General features: G+C 44.5%; 1 protein-coding gene across 2 annotated transcripts in view; it reads left to right on the forward strand.

Annotated features, from left to right (window-relative positions):
- The window catches only part of LOC109469506, a 35,041-nt gene extending 17,367 nt beyond the window's left edge, over positions 1-17,674 (forward strand). For both annotated transcript variants that reach the window (XM_019768030.1, XM_019768031.1), the window contains 27 exons: positions 159-350; positions 733-861; positions 1,221-1,424; positions 1,859-2,223; positions 2,820-3,010; positions 3,570-3,770; positions 4,024-4,184; positions 4,575-4,909; positions 5,158-5,337; positions 6,107-6,370; positions 6,883-7,114; positions 7,600-7,702; positions 8,198-8,359; positions 8,946-9,118; positions 9,598-9,894; positions 10,392-10,790; positions 11,156-11,266; positions 11,616-11,803; positions 12,207-12,375; positions 13,026-13,241; positions 13,531-13,696; positions 14,272-14,513; positions 14,942-15,030; positions 15,578-15,693; positions 16,120-16,347; positions 16,884-17,093; positions 17,460-17,674. In XM_019768030.1, coding sequence (XP_019623589.1) covers positions 159-350; positions 733-861; positions 1,221-1,424; positions 1,859-2,223; positions 2,820-3,010; positions 3,570-3,770; positions 4,024-4,184; positions 4,575-4,909; positions 5,158-5,337; positions 6,107-6,370; positions 6,883-7,114; positions 7,600-7,702; positions 8,198-8,359; positions 8,946-9,118; positions 9,598-9,894; positions 10,392-10,790; positions 11,156-11,266; positions 11,616-11,803; positions 12,207-12,375; positions 13,026-13,241; positions 13,531-13,696; positions 14,272-14,513; positions 14,942-15,030; positions 15,578-15,693; positions 16,120-16,347; positions 16,884-16,894 — 5,124 coding nt within the window. In that variant the 3' untranslated portion in view covers positions 16,895-17,093; positions 17,460-17,674. The remainder of the gene's footprint in view (positions 1-158; positions 351-732; positions 862-1,220; positions 1,425-1,858; positions 2,224-2,819; positions 3,011-3,569; positions 3,771-4,023; positions 4,185-4,574; positions 4,910-5,157; positions 5,338-6,106; positions 6,371-6,882; positions 7,115-7,599; positions 7,703-8,197; positions 8,360-8,945; positions 9,119-9,597; positions 9,895-10,391; positions 10,791-11,155; positions 11,267-11,615; positions 11,804-12,206; positions 12,376-13,025; positions 13,242-13,530; positions 13,697-14,271; positions 14,514-14,941; positions 15,031-15,577; positions 15,694-16,119; positions 16,348-16,883; positions 17,094-17,459) is intronic.
- The last annotated feature ends 2,265 nt before the right edge of the window (positions 17,675-19,939 follow it).

Below are 19,939 nucleotides of genomic sequence, written 5' to 3' on the forward strand. Positions count from 1 at the left end.
GACGTCAGTTGGGCATGGCACTAAATGAAAAATTAAGAAGAACAGAGACCCGAGAAGGGTGGGGAAAAAAGTGGTCGTCAAATCATCTGTGTTGCCTTGGCATGCTCTTTCTTACTAAGTATCTTTGAGTAATGAAAGTTTTTTCTGCCTTATCACAGACCATCGTGCCCCAGATCATCAAGAACATCACCCGCCAGCTGCCCAGGCAGGTTCAGCAGATCCGTGCCGTCCGTGACGTGCCCTACCTGAACGAGACCCTTCTGCTCGCCAACCAGACCGTCAGCCTCTTCAACCAGACCATCTGGAACACCACCTACATGCTCATGAACATGTCCCGCCCATACGTCCAGGTCAGACACTTCTACACATCAAAATCTTTTGACGATCCCTTTACAGATCAAAATCTTTAGGCGACTCTTCAAGCATACATTTCATCAACAAACCACTTCTCATTCCAAGTCCTTTCATCTATTCCTACAAGCTACATGTACTGTAAATATGAAAATATAATTATACTTGAATGACCCGTAGCCTCCTATCAATGTCATGACATTGCCATGTGCTGACCATTGTGTACTTTAGTGTATAGGCAATCTTATAATTATGACTCAACGTAGTTATGTATATGTCTATGTTCATATGTATGTGGAACCCGGACCAGCCACGGCTGCCAGGGCACCTATCATATTGCGAAGTCTGCAATTCTAATAAGTACATATTAAATACGTGCAGGTTGCCCTGCCCATGGTGCAGCGTGTGTACCCCACCGTTCTGAACACCACCGTGCCCTACACCAACTGGACCGTGGCTAACATCACCGAGTTCATCACTAACGCCACCGGCCAGGTCAACATCACTGAGGTGGGTTGATGAACAATATTTATTACGAGGTTGCAACATGTTCACTCTACTTCACTAGCTGACCATGTCTTCCATGTTGGTCTTTTAGTTTTAGACTTCCAAGAGGAATGAAACATCAAAGTGCAATATTGTAGCTCTGTGCTCAAATACACAAACAAATGAAGTCCTGACATTCACAGCTTTCTAGATCTAAAACAGTTACGCATAAAAAGATATCGCCAGCTTGCTCTACAGAATGTCCATTTCCATAGTAGTGTTTGAAATACTCGTTAATGGTGACACTAATTAGCTCTTTATGAACTCAAGTTTTTCAATGTAATTGGTAGATGGACTAAATATATGTCTATTCTGATGCTCAGGTCTACCAGAACTTCACCCAGCTGGCCATCGAGCTGTCCCAGAACGTCACCAAGTACGCCTACCAGTACTACAACCAGAGCGCGCTGTACGGCCAGGACTACCTGCAGCAGTACTACGTGCGTCTGCCCCAGCTGCTGACCAGGCACCGCACCAACGTGTCCGGCGAGGTCCAGTACCTGAAGAGCCAGGGCGTCCTCCTGGAGGTCTGTCACTAACATCTCATATAGCTCAACGCTGACTTGAACTCTACCAAAAGTTCGCACAATCCTTGCTGATGCACCCTACATTCAGGAACTAGTTTCCCCCTTCTAGATGTGACATTTCCAGCAGAGACACCAGACAAAAACTTCTACTGACCACCCTCAGAACGAGAACAAAACTATTTCAGAACAGTCCGATCGTCTATATGACCTAAAATTCTGTTAAACAAGCAGTACCAGTAATAGCAAAAGAGTACGCATGGTCATAGAACGCTGAAATTTGTATATATCCGATTGTAGGTTTTAAAATCACAACTTTTTAACGTTTAATGTGGTTATGTACTTTTAAGTGTATGTTTAAATATTGTGAAACACGCACTTCAGCCCATGGCTGCCATGTGTTTTTGAAGAATAAACCTTTCATTATTTTATTATAGGTCCGCATCCCCACCGTGCGTAACGTCACCGACCTCATGCTTAACTACACCAGCCTGCTCACCAACTACACCGCCGAGTTCATCGCCAACTACACCCCCGTGGTTCTGCCCAACATCACTCTGCCCAACATCACTTTCCCCAACATCACCCTGCCCCAGATCCCCGGCTACTTCAACACCCCCAACTTCACCGTCCCCTACCTGCAGTGGTACGTCCCCAAGATCAACGTCACCGTTCCCACCTTGAACGTGACCCTGTACACGGAGATGGCCATGAACGTGACCAACAAGACCCTGCAGTACGGCATCCAGTACGTCACTCCCTACGTGGAGAGCTACATCCCCAGCCAGTTCATCGCTAACTGGTACGTCGCCTGTTAGAATTGTATTTTAGTATACTTCATGTATCTAGCCCTGCTGTTTCTTCTTACATTGTACCAGTTACAGTTGTTACAGTTACGGTTTTGTTATGCCACCGTGTCAACCCTCCTCACACAGGTGTAGGGAATGGCACAGTTATCACACTCTGATAATCTGTATCTGTATTATCTGTACATGAATATGTACATGTATCTGTATCTGTACATGAGTCTGCATCTGTACATGAATCTGTGTCTGTACAATACAGTACATGAATGAATGAACTTTATTGCTCGACAGTTGTACATGGTACAATGCATGGCAACAGTGACAATGAGAACGATACAATCAAGTCTATTCTAAGAGACTACTAGCATTACTACAGGAATATGTACGTAAACGGCGTATGACATGATGAGTACTATGTATCTGTACATGACTCTGTATCTGTACATGAATCTGTATCTGTGCATGAATATGTATCTGTACATGAATCTGTATCTGTACATGAAGCTGTATCTGTACATGAAGCTGTATCTGTACATGAATATGTATCTGTACATGAATCTGTATCTGATCTCGACTGATTTCCACTGACCAGTTATGCTGCCCTGACCCCCATGGAGGTGATCCGCATCCCCGCCTTTGGTGAGCTGCGTGGTCTGTTCAACCTGAGCATGCCTCTGTACAACACCAGCACCGTGCTTAGCCTCAGGAACGAGACCGGCATGATCGCTGAGGTCAAGTCTGTGGCCAACAGCACCTTCGACTTCTACAACTACACTCTCCAGGGTAAGGACTTAGATGGCTCTGTTCTGTCTTTTGGTTGTAACTGTATCTGTAAGCTTAAACCTACCGACTTCTACAACTACACTCTCATGGGTGAGTACAACGTTTTAGAGAGCTGTTCTTTTGGTTGTAACTGTCTCTGCCTAAACATACTGACTTCAACAACTACAATCTCATGGGTGAGTACAGCGTCTTAGCGTCTTGAAGCTTTGTTCTCTCCATCGGTTGTGACTGTATCTGTAAGCCTAAACCTATTGCCTTCTACAACTACACTCTCAACTCTCAAGCTCAGTGTATGACAGCTCTGTTCTATCTTTTGGTTGTAACTTTATCAGCCTAAGCTTACAGCTACTGAAATACAATTCCCTGTTATGCGTAGGAAACAGCAAAGTTGAAGTTATTTTCAAACAGCAAAACACTTACTGGGACAAGTACGCAATTGGTCTTGTAGCAATGATCCATCCTTTCTTCTATCCACCCTACAAACCATTCAGCCATTCATAAAGCAGTACTATGTACCAAGGGCTTTTCATAACTCACGCCCTACCGTTGATTTTCACAGCCACCGGCAACACCTCCCTGTGTCTGATGACCCGCCGTCTGAACGTGTCCAGCACCTTCAACTTCACCCACCCTCTGGTGCGCTGCAATGCCACCCACAACAGCAGTGTGGCGCTGTGGGATCGTCTGAACGTCACCACCCGCACCTTTGCCGAGCTGAACACCACCTTCCCGCAGACCCGCATGAACCTCACCCACGCCGGTAAATGTTGTGATCTTTGAACTTGACAATCGACTGGGACATAGACCTTGAACTGCCTTCTCAGATGCTTTAATCCGGAATGGTTAGTATCGGTGTAATGTGGATGTGCTCAGTCTGGCTCAAGTCCAGTTAGAAAGAGAAGAAACGAAAGTCTTGGGTTTCTCAGTATATACTAGTCCTAATATTCAGATAAGGACTAGTATATACAGATAGTTGGAGGGGTGTCGAATGACTTTTCTTAATACCACAACAGGTAACTACAGCTTCTGGCTGACCAGCATGAACATCACCAACAACTTCACCGCCGCCGCCAACCTGAGCAGCCTGGCCATCGCGCGCGTTCAGCACAACTGCACCTACTTCGCTGACCTCACCAGCATCAACGCTACTACCAACTTCACCTTCAAGGCCCAGGTAAGTTACCCGCCACCTATCCACTTTACCTGCGCTATATGATACACTTTACGACTTGATTGGCAGCCCATTACTGGCCTTAACGTGTCTATAAGACACTAACAGAATCTTTGTTACTATGACCGTCTGAAGCATAAAGCAGCTTCTAATACATTAGATGTTAAGAGCAATGTCAAAACTGTAATACTAGATCAGTTTTATGAAGATCGTACTGTAAATTAGAAAAACGACAACTAGTCATACTCATCACTATCATTATCATGAGGCTGAGAACCAAGCTCTACCACTACGACATTATGATGATGGCAATCTATATCTTTATATTCTATATCATCACAAAAATGTTATTATCCTTAAACTAATTATTATCGTCATTATCATTACAATCAGGTTGAGAACATCACCAAGACCAGGTTCTACCACTACGCTAACGTGTCGTCCTGCCTGTACACCGGGCTGAACGCCACCCACAACCTGACCGCCTTCCTGAACGTGAGCCGCCTGGTGCAGGCCCGCGTCAGCCACGCCGTGAACTTCAGCGGAGACTACCTCAGCAGCAACCTGACCCACAACCTCACCATGGCCGGGAACGCTTCCCTGTGGTCCTACCCGATCGCTCAGGCTGAGCTCAGGCACACCCTGAACACCTCCACCAACTGGACCAACGCTAACACCACCTCCAACTTCCGCGGCTTCGTCAACGTCAGCATGGGCGCTCACGCCAGGTCGGTTTGTTCATCTTACCTCATTCATATACCATTCCTGTCCTTGGTGCTGAAAAGTTGGCTAAACATTCAGCACTATCTCTTTTTGGGTTGTCTTTTGTTTGTTTGTTTGTTTGTCATTTAATCGACTTGTTTGAGCCTTGGAAATGCTCAAATTTGGCATATGTACATACATCCTTACACATGTACACACATACAATACATTATTTGTACAGCAAAATATAACCATTTGCCTATGCTCTGTTTAGGATTGAGAACAACATGACTGTCCGTGCCTGTCTGCGCACATTCAACTACACCACCGACACGGCCGTGTACTGCAACTCCAGCTACCCGGAGATGCACCTGAACCTGACCCACAACTTCACCCACAACGTGGACCACTGGCAGTCCTGGAACACCACCATGAACACCACTGCCTTCTTCAGGTGGGAGATTCTTATTTCTATTTTGAAGATATTATTAATAGAAACTTTATTCGCAAAATCATGCCCGAAGGCTAATTGCTTTTACAATCAAGCATAATACTCATTACACAGTAAAAGGTAACAAATGTCTGGGGAAAAAACTTCTACTTCTACTACTACGCTAGTTATTGTGGGGTTCGACTTCTTCTTTGAAGGCAGTGGATATTGCTATGACCCGACATATTTCTATTTTAAATTCAAGTTCTTTGTTATTCAATGATAGAAAATGTGTTAATTCATCTCCAGTTGCTTTGAAAAGGGAGAAATATTCAAGACTCAGATTGGATAAATGTACTACATAGTAGTTCCTGATACTTTACGCTAACTTTTCATTCTATTGGATGTACTGAGTATTCAATACATGATGTAACATCATACTCGTAAGTATGCATTTAGCCCAATGGGCATGAACATGCAAAAAAGTCTTAAAAGATTTATTGTATTCAAGTATGAAGCTGAAGCTGAAGACCACTACTTGTGAATGTACCCCAATTCAGCCAAAAGTGTAGTCGCATGCTGATGTGACTTGAATGAATGTGATTGAATAAACCATTAAAACCATTCGTACTCCAGGCTGAACGAGACCCGTGTGCCCCTGATCTGGATGAACGTGACCGTGCCTGCTCTGTACGCCAACCTGACGCACAACATCACGGCCAACCTCAGAACCAGAACACTCATTCATTCACTCATTCACTCTTTCATTCATTTATTCATTCACTCATTCCAGGCTGAACGAGACCCGTGTGCCCCTGATCTGGGTGAACGTGACCGTGCCCGCTCTGTACGCCAACCTGACTCACAACATCACGGCCAACCTGACCCGCCAGAGCCAGAACATCACCATGAACATAACCGCTCAGGCTCAGCAGCTCAGGCTCACCCACAACTCCAGCCTCTGCAACACCGACCTCAGCAGCTGGGTCATCCACAACACCTCCGTGGTCGCCAACCTCACCTGGATCAACGTCACCGTGCCATTCTACAACACCAGGTAGGATTCTTTCCACAAATGTATACACACAACAAAACGCTACTCCTGGGAACTTTCGAGATACACTCTGTCTCTTCATCAACCAGATCAAGTCATATCTAGTCTTGGAGTTCTTTTATCTCGCAAAATCTCTACGTTCTACATCAGTCAATGACGAAAAGTAGTGGATGCTACTCCAAACGTCTGACAGTTTTCAAAACAAATCCAGTTGTTTCAGTAACGATTACCTGGATGCCTATAATTCATGGACGTAACAGGTAGGATTAGCCTTAGTCGGTCTTACACTAGCTTACACGTACACGAACTCTCACTAACACCGCTACGTCCACGAAACTTTGCCGAAACTTTTCCCAGTCCATGTTGCGAAGAAGTCGAGATATGTCCCGTACACCGTGAACCTAGACTAACCTGTTTTCCAGCACGGCCTGTAAAATAAGTACACCATTTTAGCCTATAGTTGCGATGTGGTTCCTTTTTGATCAATAAACTTTTCATTCCACTATTTTCCTCAGCGTGTGGGAGCTGATCGGTCTGCAGAACGTGTCCTCCCCCCGCCAGCTGCAGTATCTGAACATCAGCGGCGTCGCCAACTACACCAAGAGCCAGGAGAACTACACCCTGCCCATCCCCCTGCTGGCCAACCTCAGCACACCCAACATCACCATCCCCGTGGGGCTCCGCACTCCCGCCTTCAACATCTGCATCCCCTTCACAGGCTACAACATCACCGTGCCGTCTATTCAGGTGAATGAACGAATGGTTTATCTACATCATTAATGCATCCTACTTATCATTACAGATCATAAATTAGCAGCCTTTCAACAGCTGAAATGAAATATGATTACAACTAGAGAAGTAACATTTGCAAATACAAATGTATAATGTTTACCTTCGCATATGGCTGCTCTGTGAATTCTTACTCAAACACATTCATATATATATATCGTCAGACAGGAGTCTAAATCCCTCCTTCTATAAAATTGCAACATGATGAAACCCAACACTAGTTACCATGGTGACAGACGTCTGGTCCTGGTCACTGACCTTATTGGTTTGGAACGGAAGAAGGAGGAGAAGAAGAAGAAGCTGAGCAAAAGCATATGTTTTCCTTCGGTAAACATAAATATATACATAAGCTTAAAACAGTTCAAACTAAAACAGTTTGAACACTTACAGTGTGTTGGACATACTGCTTGTATGTGGTGCTAACCCTGTACTGTTGATTCCAGGTGATCCCTGAGTACATCTACGTGCCGTACCTGCTGAACGTGACCATGCCCAGGAGCATCCCGGCCTTCACCGTGCCCATGAACATCTCCATCCCCAGCCCAGGTAACTTTCCTGTACTTCATTTCATGTAACGTTAATTACTTCCAGGTACGGACGTACTGTTTGGGGTGGCATAGCTGTGGGGTTGTGTGTCTGTTTGTCATGATAGAGTAGGTTGAGAGCACGTGGGTGGGAGACGATTGACAGGCAGAATGACAGAAGGTCAAAAAGACACTGGAAATTGGTAGAACATCAGAATCTGCCTGGGGGCAAGCAAGATTTAATGGTCGACATTTGGTAATTAAGGAAGCCTACTTCTAAGAAGTCTGAAATTTGGGGGTACTGAACATTTTCCCGTTTAGTTTCTAGGCAGCATGCCCCTGAGAAGTGACAAATGACAATGGAAATATAATGTACCATTAAAAACTGTAAACATGCTAGAAACCTTGGGTTTCTGTAGTAGGCATCCTTCCATCTCGAGAGGTGATGGTAGCACTCTAGGACCGTGGATGTATGCAACGTCTAGTGTGGCTAACGATTTCCCGTTTTATTCCCCAGGCAACCTGACCTACAGCCTGAACGCCAGCTCTCCCATCCTGAACATGACCTACGGGTTCAACTGCACCCATGCCAGGCCCCAGTACAACCGCACTGTGCTCGGCTTCAGCGCACTCGGACAGGCCAACTCCACCATCGAGTACTTCAACTACACCTATGCCCGTCAGTATCTCTTTGTTTGAACTTTAGTTAGTCACAAGAAGCTCAAATATCGTTTTGAAGTCATGAGGAGGATAGACATAACAATGATAGAGACTATATCACAGATATCATTTACAAAAAGAAGTGACCATGCCTATGGATCGGATGGTCTCTTATTCCTACCAAGGGAGCTTAGCTGATAATGATATGTGACGCATTGCAATTAATGCTTTACACGCACAGGTACAAGAATACTTAGCCTAGTATCCTTCCAAGATACAGTGTCATGAATATAACTATAACCGCTATTATCATTCGATGTAGTATTATAACTGACAGATAATTTCTTTGTGTACAAGACCTTATGTACAAGAATACATTTAATACTTCCGTATTAATACTGTTTAATACTTAATAGTTTCCGACTACAATCCACAAAGCTTCAAAACAAAGGTCCACCGCCATCTCCTGACATAACTACACTATACTCAAGTACCTCTAGCTCTATGCCTAGAAGTGGCCAAAAAATAATTGGCCTTGCATTGAGCGACACCGTCAAAAAATACAGGCAATGACTAAAGGTTTTTGGGTTTGTGCCTTACGACAGAGCGCACCAACACCTCCCTGGAGTGGAACCTGACCCGCCCGTGGGAGTCCAAGATCAACGCCACGTTCTTCACGAACCTGACGCACCCCATGTACTACTGGCGTCAGAACTCCAGCATCCAGGCCGCCTTCCTGTCAGTCAACATCACCTCCAACACAAGCGCCGGCATCGAGGTATGAACAACTTTATTTATTTATTTATTTATTGGTTTGGCTGTTATAACCACACAGAGCCAGGGCAGCCCAACCAGTCTGTGGGTATTACAATTTAAAAAAAGTACTGTAACCCTACTGACAATGGAGCACAAGACATTATTACATGGATAGCGTAACAATCTATGACATTTTCCAGGTACATAAAGCATTGTACGACAAACCTCTCACAGAGGATATACTAAGAGATATAAGTTGCTGGCCATACAAGGTGTATAATGTATATTAAATCCAGAACCGTATCTATCTAGTTCTATGTCTGAATGGGTTAGGGTTAGGAGCAGGCACGGTTCTGATGGTTATTCAAATCGTGCTGATATATGTTGTAAAGAAGTAATAAAAATGACCATTACATTGTTAAGATCAAGTCCCAAATGTGTTGTTCAGATCAAGCCTCCTGAAATATGATGTACCAACTAAAACTGTCCTTTTTTGTTCAGATCGAGCCATACCCCAACTGGTACCTGCCCCTGCGCCTGGTGAACATCTCCACCCCAGTCATCAAGACCAACATGACTCACAACGCCAGCCTCACCTTCTACCAGCCGCTGCGTCTGGCCCTGCCCACAGTCAACGTGAGCTCCAACCAGAGCGTGTTCCTGCGCGTGCCGCCCATGAACTTCACCATGCCCTACATCAACGTCACCACGCCCAAGTTCTACGTCAAGCACAACTCCAGCTTCGTGGCCAACTGCCAGAACATCAACGTCACCAGCAACCAGACTCTGCTGTTCAAGGTAATTGCCTTTTTTTTTATTCGTTCTGCACATGAAAAAGGCATAGCTAAATGCAAGTATAAGAGAAAATGATAAAGAAACATTTATCAGGCTTATACTAGGTCCTCCCCCTAACGAATATACAACATCAACATGACAAGCAATCAGACTCTGCTGTTCAAGGTAGTTGTCTTCTTCTTTCACCTTACCTTATCTGCCTTTGGATACTTCAAAATGCAGGGATAGACTAACATGTGAGTTGTCAGATTTAGAAAACATCAAAGAAGCTTCAAGGGATGGCACTACGCTATGAAAGACCAGGCTAGTCAGAAGGTACTGGGATACAATGGCAAGTAGTTTTCTAAGTCAGTTTTAAACCAAAGTAGGGTGCTGTTAGATGCTATGGTGGAGCTAGCATTATTGTTCTTTCACTTTTGTTGTCTGGACAGCCAAAGCATTTCAGGACGTTCCACGAACCGTTCCAAACTAAAATCGTAACAAATTGTATTTCTACACAGGTGCGCCCCAGCAACCTGTCCCTGCCGTTCCTGAACGTGAGCAGCCCGGACATCTGCGCCTTCCACAACTCCAGCGTGTCCCTGAAGGTCCCCATCCTTCGCCTGGCCACCCCCAGCCTCAACGTCACCGTCAACCAGACCGTGTACGGCCGTCTGCCTCGCGCCAACATCTCCATGCCCTTCCTCAACATCACCACCGTGGAGATTGAGGCCGAGCACAACTCCCTGGTGAACGTGTCCACCCCTGAGTGCTGCCTCCTGGGCTTCTACGATCTGGCCTACCTGAACAAGTTCATCAGGCCGACAGTGAACATCACCGCTAACCAGACCTTTACCGCCATCATGCCTTCCTGCAACGCCTCCATGCCCTACATGAACATCAGCACCCCGTCCTTCGAGGTTTGTTTGTTTTATTCGCTCAAAATAATCAGAATAAGCAAAGGAGACATTTCAATATTGCATAAGAAATGTTAGGCAACCTGCAATTTTGCAGCCTGAAAAAATCTGGGCAAGAGTTCAATGGCGTCGGCATAGTATCATCAAGACCAATTATGTTAACTTTACTACTGACACTATGATATAGTAGTAATTTTGCATGAATTTGTCAAATTGCATGTAAAATGTTTGCCAACATGCAATTTTGTACATGCCATGATAGGTTCAAGTATTTCTGAATTGCAGAACAAAATTGTAAATTTCTACAATATTGTAGAATACTGAAAACATGAATTTTTACCACTGATTAATCACAAACAATATTACAGGTCCGCCACAACTCCACCGTGCTGGTGAACGAGTGGTCCGTCAACGTCACCTCCAACAGCAGCGCCCTCGTGCGGGTGCCCAGGAACAACATCACCTTCCCCGTGCTGCAGGTACATTTTTTTTAACGTTTTTATGCTGTAACTAAAAGATCTTAGTCTTACGAGCAGTAATATACTTCCCTGCAAACAAGTATTCTTAACCAAAGGAGTCAGAATTATGTGCAATATTATGTCTTTGTGAACGTTTTTAAATGACAATGACAATGAACTTTATTGCATGTTCACGCCCTACACGGGCCAAATGCACTTAAGTTAAATAACTTGGTAACAAGAATAGAAGAAGCAATTGTTACATTAAAACAAATTGTTACATTAAAACACATTGTCTGTAAATTGACTGCAATTCAGTGATATTTTCACTGCAATAGCTCAATAAAGATATCTTGAATCTTGAATCCAGTTCAACATCAGCACCCCCGAGATGCTGGCTAACGTGACCCACAACGCCACGGCCTTCGTCAGCCTGATGAACACCACCCTGTTCTGGAACCTTACCGCCCAGGCCGACCGTGTCCAGCTCAACCACACCGCCCGCCTGGAGAGCTGCTTCTGCACCTCCGTCAAGATCAGCACAAACACCAGCGCAAGGTAGTTAAATCCATAATATTCCATAAGTCGTTTGTCTGTTAATATGTCTTTAAGACATTTAAGGACTCTAGCCTGATGTTGTGTCTCATATACAACTTACAGTTATCAATTGCAGTATATAGTTAACTTACTGACCATTCATAATCAAGGCAATGGTTGTTATTATTATTGATTGCAATATTAATATTCCATAATGATTGTGCCGATTATTGCTTTATTCATTTCATCTTATAAAGACCTGGGTGGCCTCTTCAACAGTAAATTGTTGATTTCCAAGAGGGCCCAGGCTTCACCAAGTAAACATGGTAGTTTCCTTTCTAACGAACGATTTATTGGTTTTAATACAATGGCGTGGCAACAATGTGATTCTCAATAAAGTGTAATATCTTGTTGTACCCTGTAGGTGCGAGATCCCGTCCATCAACATCACTGTTCCCTACACCGGCTTCAACTTCTCCACTCCCGCCTTCCTCACCAACATGACGCACAACGTCAGCGCCGACATCGCCTGGGAAAGGCAGAACGTCACCTGGAACGTCACCGCCAACGTCAACTCCACCTGCTTCGCCCAGGTAAGAACAGAGAACAGTTTATTTATTTATTTCTGTATTCTTTTACCAGGGTGGCACTACTCAGTGTCATAGCACTGCTTTTTAGAGTGGCCCTGGGTACGACACATATATACACGGAATTACAACAATATTTACACCAAAAACAAATCATAATCGTGATCCATTACTCGTAATCGGGGTCATGCCAGGTCGTAATAAGGGAGGGAAGTCAGAGGTCACTTTGAGCATACAGTGTTCTGAACGTCTGTATCAACGGTGCAGTTCTAACACCGGGTGGGAGTTTATTCCAGCCCACAGTAGTATCCCATATATGACATCGCTTTTAAATAATCATGTATGAGCACATGAATTGTTATCTGTATGTAACGTCTGTTATGTGAACGTTAAAGAAATGTTGTCCCTCCTGTGGCAATTTTATAAATCAATCAGTGTTTTCGATCTTCATGTGTAACCAAGTTTTAATGCTAGTAATTGTAAATAATTTTGATGATTTTTACTGTATACTGATGAATTTTAAAATGAATTAATTGTACAACAGGATGTAATTCAGCTTGTGGCTGCAAATTCCTTGTTTTACCAATAAACCACTTGATTGATTGATTGATTGATTGATTGATTGATTGATTGACTGATTGATTGATTGATTGCAGAACGTCAGCATCGTCAACGACTGGCAGCGTATCGAGGCCGTCCACAACACCTCCGTCGGCGCCAACCTGACTTTCCTGGACTTCCGCATCCCCTACGTCAACGTGTCCATCTGGAACATCACCGGGATGAACAGGACCACCTCCTACCGCCAGCTGCAGTACCTCAACATCTCCGGTGTGTGGCGCTACGACTTCGGCAAGATCACCTGGATGAAGGTCGGTCTACTTCATACGTCATGCCCGACTCCATATCTACGTACTGAGGCCAATATGTATATGTACACACGTAGTGCCTTATGAAAGAGAGAAAGGATTGTAACAGACAAAAACGCTTGACGTACATCATGTCAATACGCCGTATACGTTCATATTCCTGTAGTTTCTTTGATTGTCATTGATCACGTTGTCATTGATCACATTGTCAATGATCACATTGTTATTGCTACTTTATTGTACCATGTACAACCACCAAGCAATAAAGTTCATTCATTTTTTTTATTTTAAGATCGAGATCCCCAAGATCAGGACCCCCAAGATCCAGATCCCCGATCTGGAGAAGATCCAGCTGCCCCAGATCCCCGACTTCACCCCCCTGCTGAGCTACATGAACGTCACCACTCCTGAGATCACCATCCCCTTCATCAACTACACCGTGCCCGCCATCCGCCTGGGTATGATGATTTTATTTTTTTTATTTATTTAATCTTCGGACACCTGGGTGGCCTAGTTCAATTTTGACAAATTGATTTTCAATATTTCTGAGAGACCAGAGGGGAAATGCAGGTTTATAAGCACAAACTATTGAATGATATGCAAATAAAGTGAAGACAATTTTTTTGGAATTTTTCCCCTCTGGTCTCTCAGTCACTGACGAAAGCTAGTGGATACTTATAGCTGAAACGTCTGACGTTTTCAAAATCATATCCAGTTGCTTGAGTAACTGTTTTTGGCGCATCGTATTACCCGGATGTCTAACCTTCATCGACGTATTCTTCTTTTAACTTCCCAAAACCCACTAATTTTAGAAAAGGTGGGACATTACGTCTTCCATGGTCTAAAAAAGAGAAGTCAAACCCCTTAGACATAGTTTTATACATAGCTATAGCTCTAGACAACTGCCTTTTATCATGTAGATTTTAGTTATTTTATACTACGTTTCATTGTTCTTTTATGTTACTTTGTAATCTGCATTTAGCCCTCCGGGAATGAATTTGCAATAAATTTTCTTAATTGACTGACTTGACAGGCATGAACACGTCCATCCCCGTGTTCCGCATCCCTCTCATCAACTACACCACCCCCTCCATCAACGTCAGCCTGACCACCCTCAACATCTCCGAGTGGACCATCCCCTGCACCAACCTGACCGTCCCCGAGATGAGGCTGACTCTGCCCCTGGAGCTGCTCCCCAACATCACCCTGCCCAGGATCCCCACCATGGAGGAGGTCCAGCAGTACCTGCCCTTCCAGATCCCCAAGATGCCCAAGGTGTGTACTTCTCTACTTATCTAGATATCTATATTCTTACTCATGATCAATTAGTAGGTTATGGAAGGTCTATGTAGCCAGAACCGTGCCTATCTAGTTCTATGCCTGAATGGGTTAGGGTTAGGATCAGGCACGGTTCTGGATAGTCACTGTGTATACAAGAATGCACTTCTGAATCTGTATCTGAGTCTATATCTGTATCTGTGTCTGAGCCACAATTCAGAACCATATAAGGTTGTCTGAAGGGAAGAAGGGACGCAGTGGAGCAAAATGTAGAAACACTGGCTGCACCCACCCACCCACACATACATGTACACAGTCTCGTAACCGGAAGCCTTAGGGACAGTCTGACAGTCCACAAAACTTCTCCACACCGCAGAACACCAATCGTCCAATGTATTGACTCTATGATCTGCTTGCCTTCCCAGGTGATCCCCTCCTACAAGCTGAACCTGCCCAGGAAGGTCCACCTGCCCATCCCCGCCATGGGTAACTTCAGTGTGTCCGGACAGCTCAGGTAATTCATCTTTCTTTATTCGTGACACCAAAAAGCCAACCTTGGGAGGACAACTTGTAAAGGTGTCAATACACCTGTTTTGTCCTCCCTTCCACTTGTATGTTTGTACTTGTGGTGAATTCTAATAAACAAATAAACAAAACCTTACATCAGGGATGAGACTCCCAGAATTGCAAAGAGTTTATTCATGACAATGATCTTTATTCGTGACACCGAAAAGCCAACCTTACAGCAGGGATAAGACTCCCAGAACTGCAAAGAGTTTGCTTACAAAAATTACAATTGATAAGACAAGCAATATATTCATTTCTGCATCACACTATTAGACTGTATAACAGCCAAATGCAGAATTAGTCTTTATGTGTTGTACATATATTTTGCAATTGTCGTGAATCTGTATGGTTTTGTTTGTACCTACGTTGTATTATGTACTATGCAAGGTCAGCACAATTCAGCGGTCCATAATTTTTTATGTACTGCTGCTATGCTGACCACTGTTTTGAATAAAGAATATACAATCCCTCACATACATTATAATACACATTAGGTCTCCCGTCTACAACACCTCCGCCGGCGTGGAGCTCAGGAACGAGACCTCCATCATTGGAAGGTTCAACTACACCGTCAACAGCACCCTGGAGTTCCTCAACTTCACCACCAAGGGTACGCCTGGGATTTGATAGCACCTATTGTATCCTGCCTATCTAGTTCTATGCCTGAAAGAGTTAGGGTTAGGATCAGGCACTGTTCTGATCATAAGTCAGTTTGTTTCAGGAACGTAGATTTGGCCCTATGCACTGTTCTGTATAGATTCTATCAATATATCTATGACATGGCGTTTCACGAATGCTCACACAAGTACAAGCTAGTATCATCTTAGTCCCTAGTCTTCCGTAATCCTCAAGCAGATGTCTTGCCAAAAGCGTCACGATTGTCTGGCCAATAATTATTTGTTACTGTCTTTGCAGCCACCAAAAGATCTGCTTGGAGATAAAAGTACTGCCTTGTTGCAACTTTAATAATAAAATATCATATCATCTTTATATTTATTCAATGGCAATTAACACATTTCTGTCCTGTTCCTTCCAGCCGAGGCCAACCTGACCGTCCCCTACTACAACGAGGTGATCACCGGTCTGTCCTTCAACTACAGCCACCAGTGGGGTGCGCTGCAACGTCACGCACAACGCCTCCATCGCCGTCGGCTGGGAGAAGCAGAACGTCACCTTCAACCACACCTTCTGGTGCGAGACGCCCGTGCAGAAGCTGCACCTGGCCCAGAACCTGACCGTGCGCAACAACAGGACTCACTTCGAGGTAAGACACTATGATCTAACACTTTTCACTAGCACTTCGGATATCTTGGACACTTAGAATCTTAAGCTTCGACACTCAGAATCTCTGAGAGTTACACTAGGCCTAAAACCAGACTTAGCAAAAGAACAGGACTCACTTCGAGGTGAGAAACTACCTGAATCTAATGCTCGCTCACTCTCTGTCTAACACTATCCGACTTCAAAATTACACAGAATCTCCAAGAGGTATACTCACTTCCACGTGAGAAACTACCTACCTTTAAAAATACACTTTAGGCAGTAAAGCTTGGATACTCAGAATCACTAAGTGGTGCACCTGGGGCAGAGTCTGACAGGGCGGGTCTGACACTTCTCACTCGCACTTCAGACAGTAGAGCTTGGATAGTCAGAACCTCTAAGACATTCAAAATTTGTACTTTTCTGTATGGGTTCCCAACTCAAATTTTGTGCGGCTGTCCTAAGTGTATAACCATTCATCTTGTGTATTGTATATTTCTCCTAAGCACAATAAAGTTGATTTCAACTCTCCCTGTCCAGATCTATGCTAACGAGACCGCTGCCACCAACGCCACCCTGCTGCAGTACATCAGTCTGTACAACATCTCTCTGTGGGACGTCCTGCGTCTGAACGAGACCTCCTCCCCCCAGCAGCTGCAGCGCGTCAACGTCACCACCTACTTCTGCTACAGCAAGTCTAACGAGACCTGGGAGTTCCCTATCTTCAAGCTGGATACCCCCACCACCAAGGTAATTACTCCCTCACACACACGTAAAGATCATTTTAACCCACCACCAAGGTAGCTACTCCCCACAACTAAACTCAATAATAACCATGTAGTCATAATAGCCAAGTGTCATGAAAGTTCATCTGTGGTTGTAGTTTTAAAGTGTTTAAAGTAACTGTTACAATTTTTGATCCAACACAAAGAAATTGTTCTCATCTAGAGATTTAGACCAGTCACTCTGATCTTCCTCAGTAGACTGACCCAGGGAGACTTACTTGTCAAGTGGTTTCTCTTAAGTGTAATGTCAACACTGGGTCAAAGGCATCTGGTAAACCGTCGTGGTTAAGAGTATTTTCCTATAACTCATTCTTTAATGTCTTCCTGCCAGCTCGGCGACTTCAAGCTGAACACCACCTGGCTGTACACCCTGGCTAACGCCACCCGCGTGTACACCAACATCAGCCTGCCCTTCCTCGGCAACGTGAGCGAGATCGCCAACAACGTCACCTACTTCCTCAACTCCACCGACCAGATGCTGAACGCCACCGACTACCTGCGCAACGCCACCTACCTGGTGCTCAACTACACCCTGCCCGTCGTCAGGTAGTTGTTGTAACAGTTGTTTCTCATTCTCAGCTTTCTTTTGTCGGATTGTAGTCTTATGTGCTTTTCTTCTTCATGTGGTGGGTTTGTGTGGCGTAGCGGTACCCTGCTCAGCCCAGACCCAAGATTAAGAGATTCCGGGTTCGAATCGTGCCCTATGCCACCCATCTTGGGAAAGGCACTTAACACGACTTTCCTCCCTTCTCTCTGGTGTAAATAAGCTTTGGGACGTCCCTCGAATATGACATTAAACTTCTGAACAGTGGTGGCTTCCACTTTTCTTCGTTTTTCCTTTCTATACAAAATGTATTACATATTTGTATGCATAAGGTTGAGCTCTTCTATATCTCAAACTTCTTTCTCAGGAACGTGACCGAGTACGTCTGGAGGATCCCCTACGTCCCCAGCGTGGCCTACTACATCGGAAACCTCACCCTGCCGCGCATGACTCTCTACCCCAAGATCGTCCTGCCTGCCCTCGGAAACACCACCTTCATGGTACGGTATTGTCATAAAGACTCATTCAGCTTATGCTGAGTCTAGAGCACTTGAATTGCAGTGTCTGTGCTATCCAAGAAAGACAAGACTGCAGTCAGCCTAGGGAGCGACATCACCCTGACATCCCCCTCGTTCAATTTCTACAATCTTTAGTTTTTTTAATTGTACCATGGCCAGTTCCAACCCTATGTTGCGATCTGCTAAGAAACTCTAAGAGCTAAGGCTTCCTTCAGTGAAGAAGACAGTACGTTAAATGAAGTGAAGATAGGGCTGTCCTTGGTGCTGATTTTCTGTTATACCAATATCAAGTTTCAAGTTCAAGTTTTATTAATAAAATCAGCCTTGCAGCCAGTTTACAAAGTCAACCAAGCTGAATTACACTGATTTTTACAAATTTTGTACATAGTAGATACAAATACACATTTACATGACAATACATATACAGGCACGCAAACGAACATGTTACAAAATCACACTATACACAAGGGCACTGAAGTAAAGTTATGAAGCTGAAGTTATAAGCAAGCAAACCGTCATCCAACGGACCTCCATGATGCTTTGTGTCTTGTCTTTTTACATGGGTTTATACATATGTTTTTTTCTGTCCGTCTGCAGTTTAACGTGAGCTCTCCCGTGTACAACCTGACCCTGGACACCCAGGTGCTGAACACCACCCTGGTGCAGAACAAGTCCGCCATCGTCAACCTGTTCAACGTCACCGCCAACTCCACTCTGGACTTCCTCAACTTCACCATGCAGAGTAAGGAACAATGCCTTTGCTTAACCATACATAACGGCATAGAGAATGCTTTACATTATTAAAACTACAAGGTCTTATGCTGCATGCCATAAAATATAGAGTTACTTTATCCTACTAAGACAGACAATAGAGGGATACGAGACAAGGTATCTAAATGGACACGCAAATGATTACTGAATCATTAGAACTTTCCAATAGAATATTCACTTTCGACAACCATCTACTCGTAGCATATCTGGTAGTAAAAGAAGATAGTAGTCTATTGACAACTATAGTTCTCATTAAAGACACCTTTGATCGTGTACAAGGCTTTTCTGAAGAATGATTGTTCTGCGGAGAAGGCCTTCTTCACTACGATCCCACTGCGTGTTTGTCGTGGACCCCGTAAGACGTCCCAAAACGGACGCAAATAGACTGAAGATCACATTATTGATGTAACACCATCAGTCCTTGTACATGGCGAACCTAACTAACCGCGTTTCTTTGTTTTCTCCAGGCTACCTGAACGTGTCTCACGCTCACAACCTGACGGAGCTGAACGTGTCCGCCTCCCTGAACCTGACCCACCCCGACTGCACCGTCAACGTGACCATGAACACCACCGGCCTCAACATCAGCGACATCTACTTCACCAAGTTCAACCACTCCCTGGTGGTCAACGTCACCGCCTACGACTGGGTCAACGCGACCGTGAACTTCACCATGAGCAACAACACCGTGTACGCTAACCTGACCGTGCCCACCCTGGAGGGCTCTGTGGCCCTCCTGGCCCAGCGCAACGCCAGTGTGCTCAACGTCACTCTCTACCACCAGCAGAAGGTAAATCTAGAACTTTCTTATGTCTGTCTCTGTGAAGATTAAATACCTTATCAAAGGTAAAGGCCAGCATATACATGTACGCCTATTATGGCTGTTCCAAATGACTTCTGATACTGTCAGATTGTGTAAAAGATGGGCAGTCAATCCCTTCTTCCACCATTTTACTTCCCCGCAGTTTTGCTATAATG

Source organism: Branchiostoma belcheri, unplaced genomic scaffold (genome assembly GCF_001625305.1).
Source record: "Branchiostoma belcheri isolate BF01 breed outbred unplaced genomic scaffold, Haploidv18h27 scaffold205, whole genome shotgun sequence".
Taxonomy (NCBI): domain Eukaryota; kingdom Metazoa; phylum Chordata; class Leptocardii; order Amphioxiformes; family Branchiostomatidae; genus Branchiostoma; species Branchiostoma belcheri.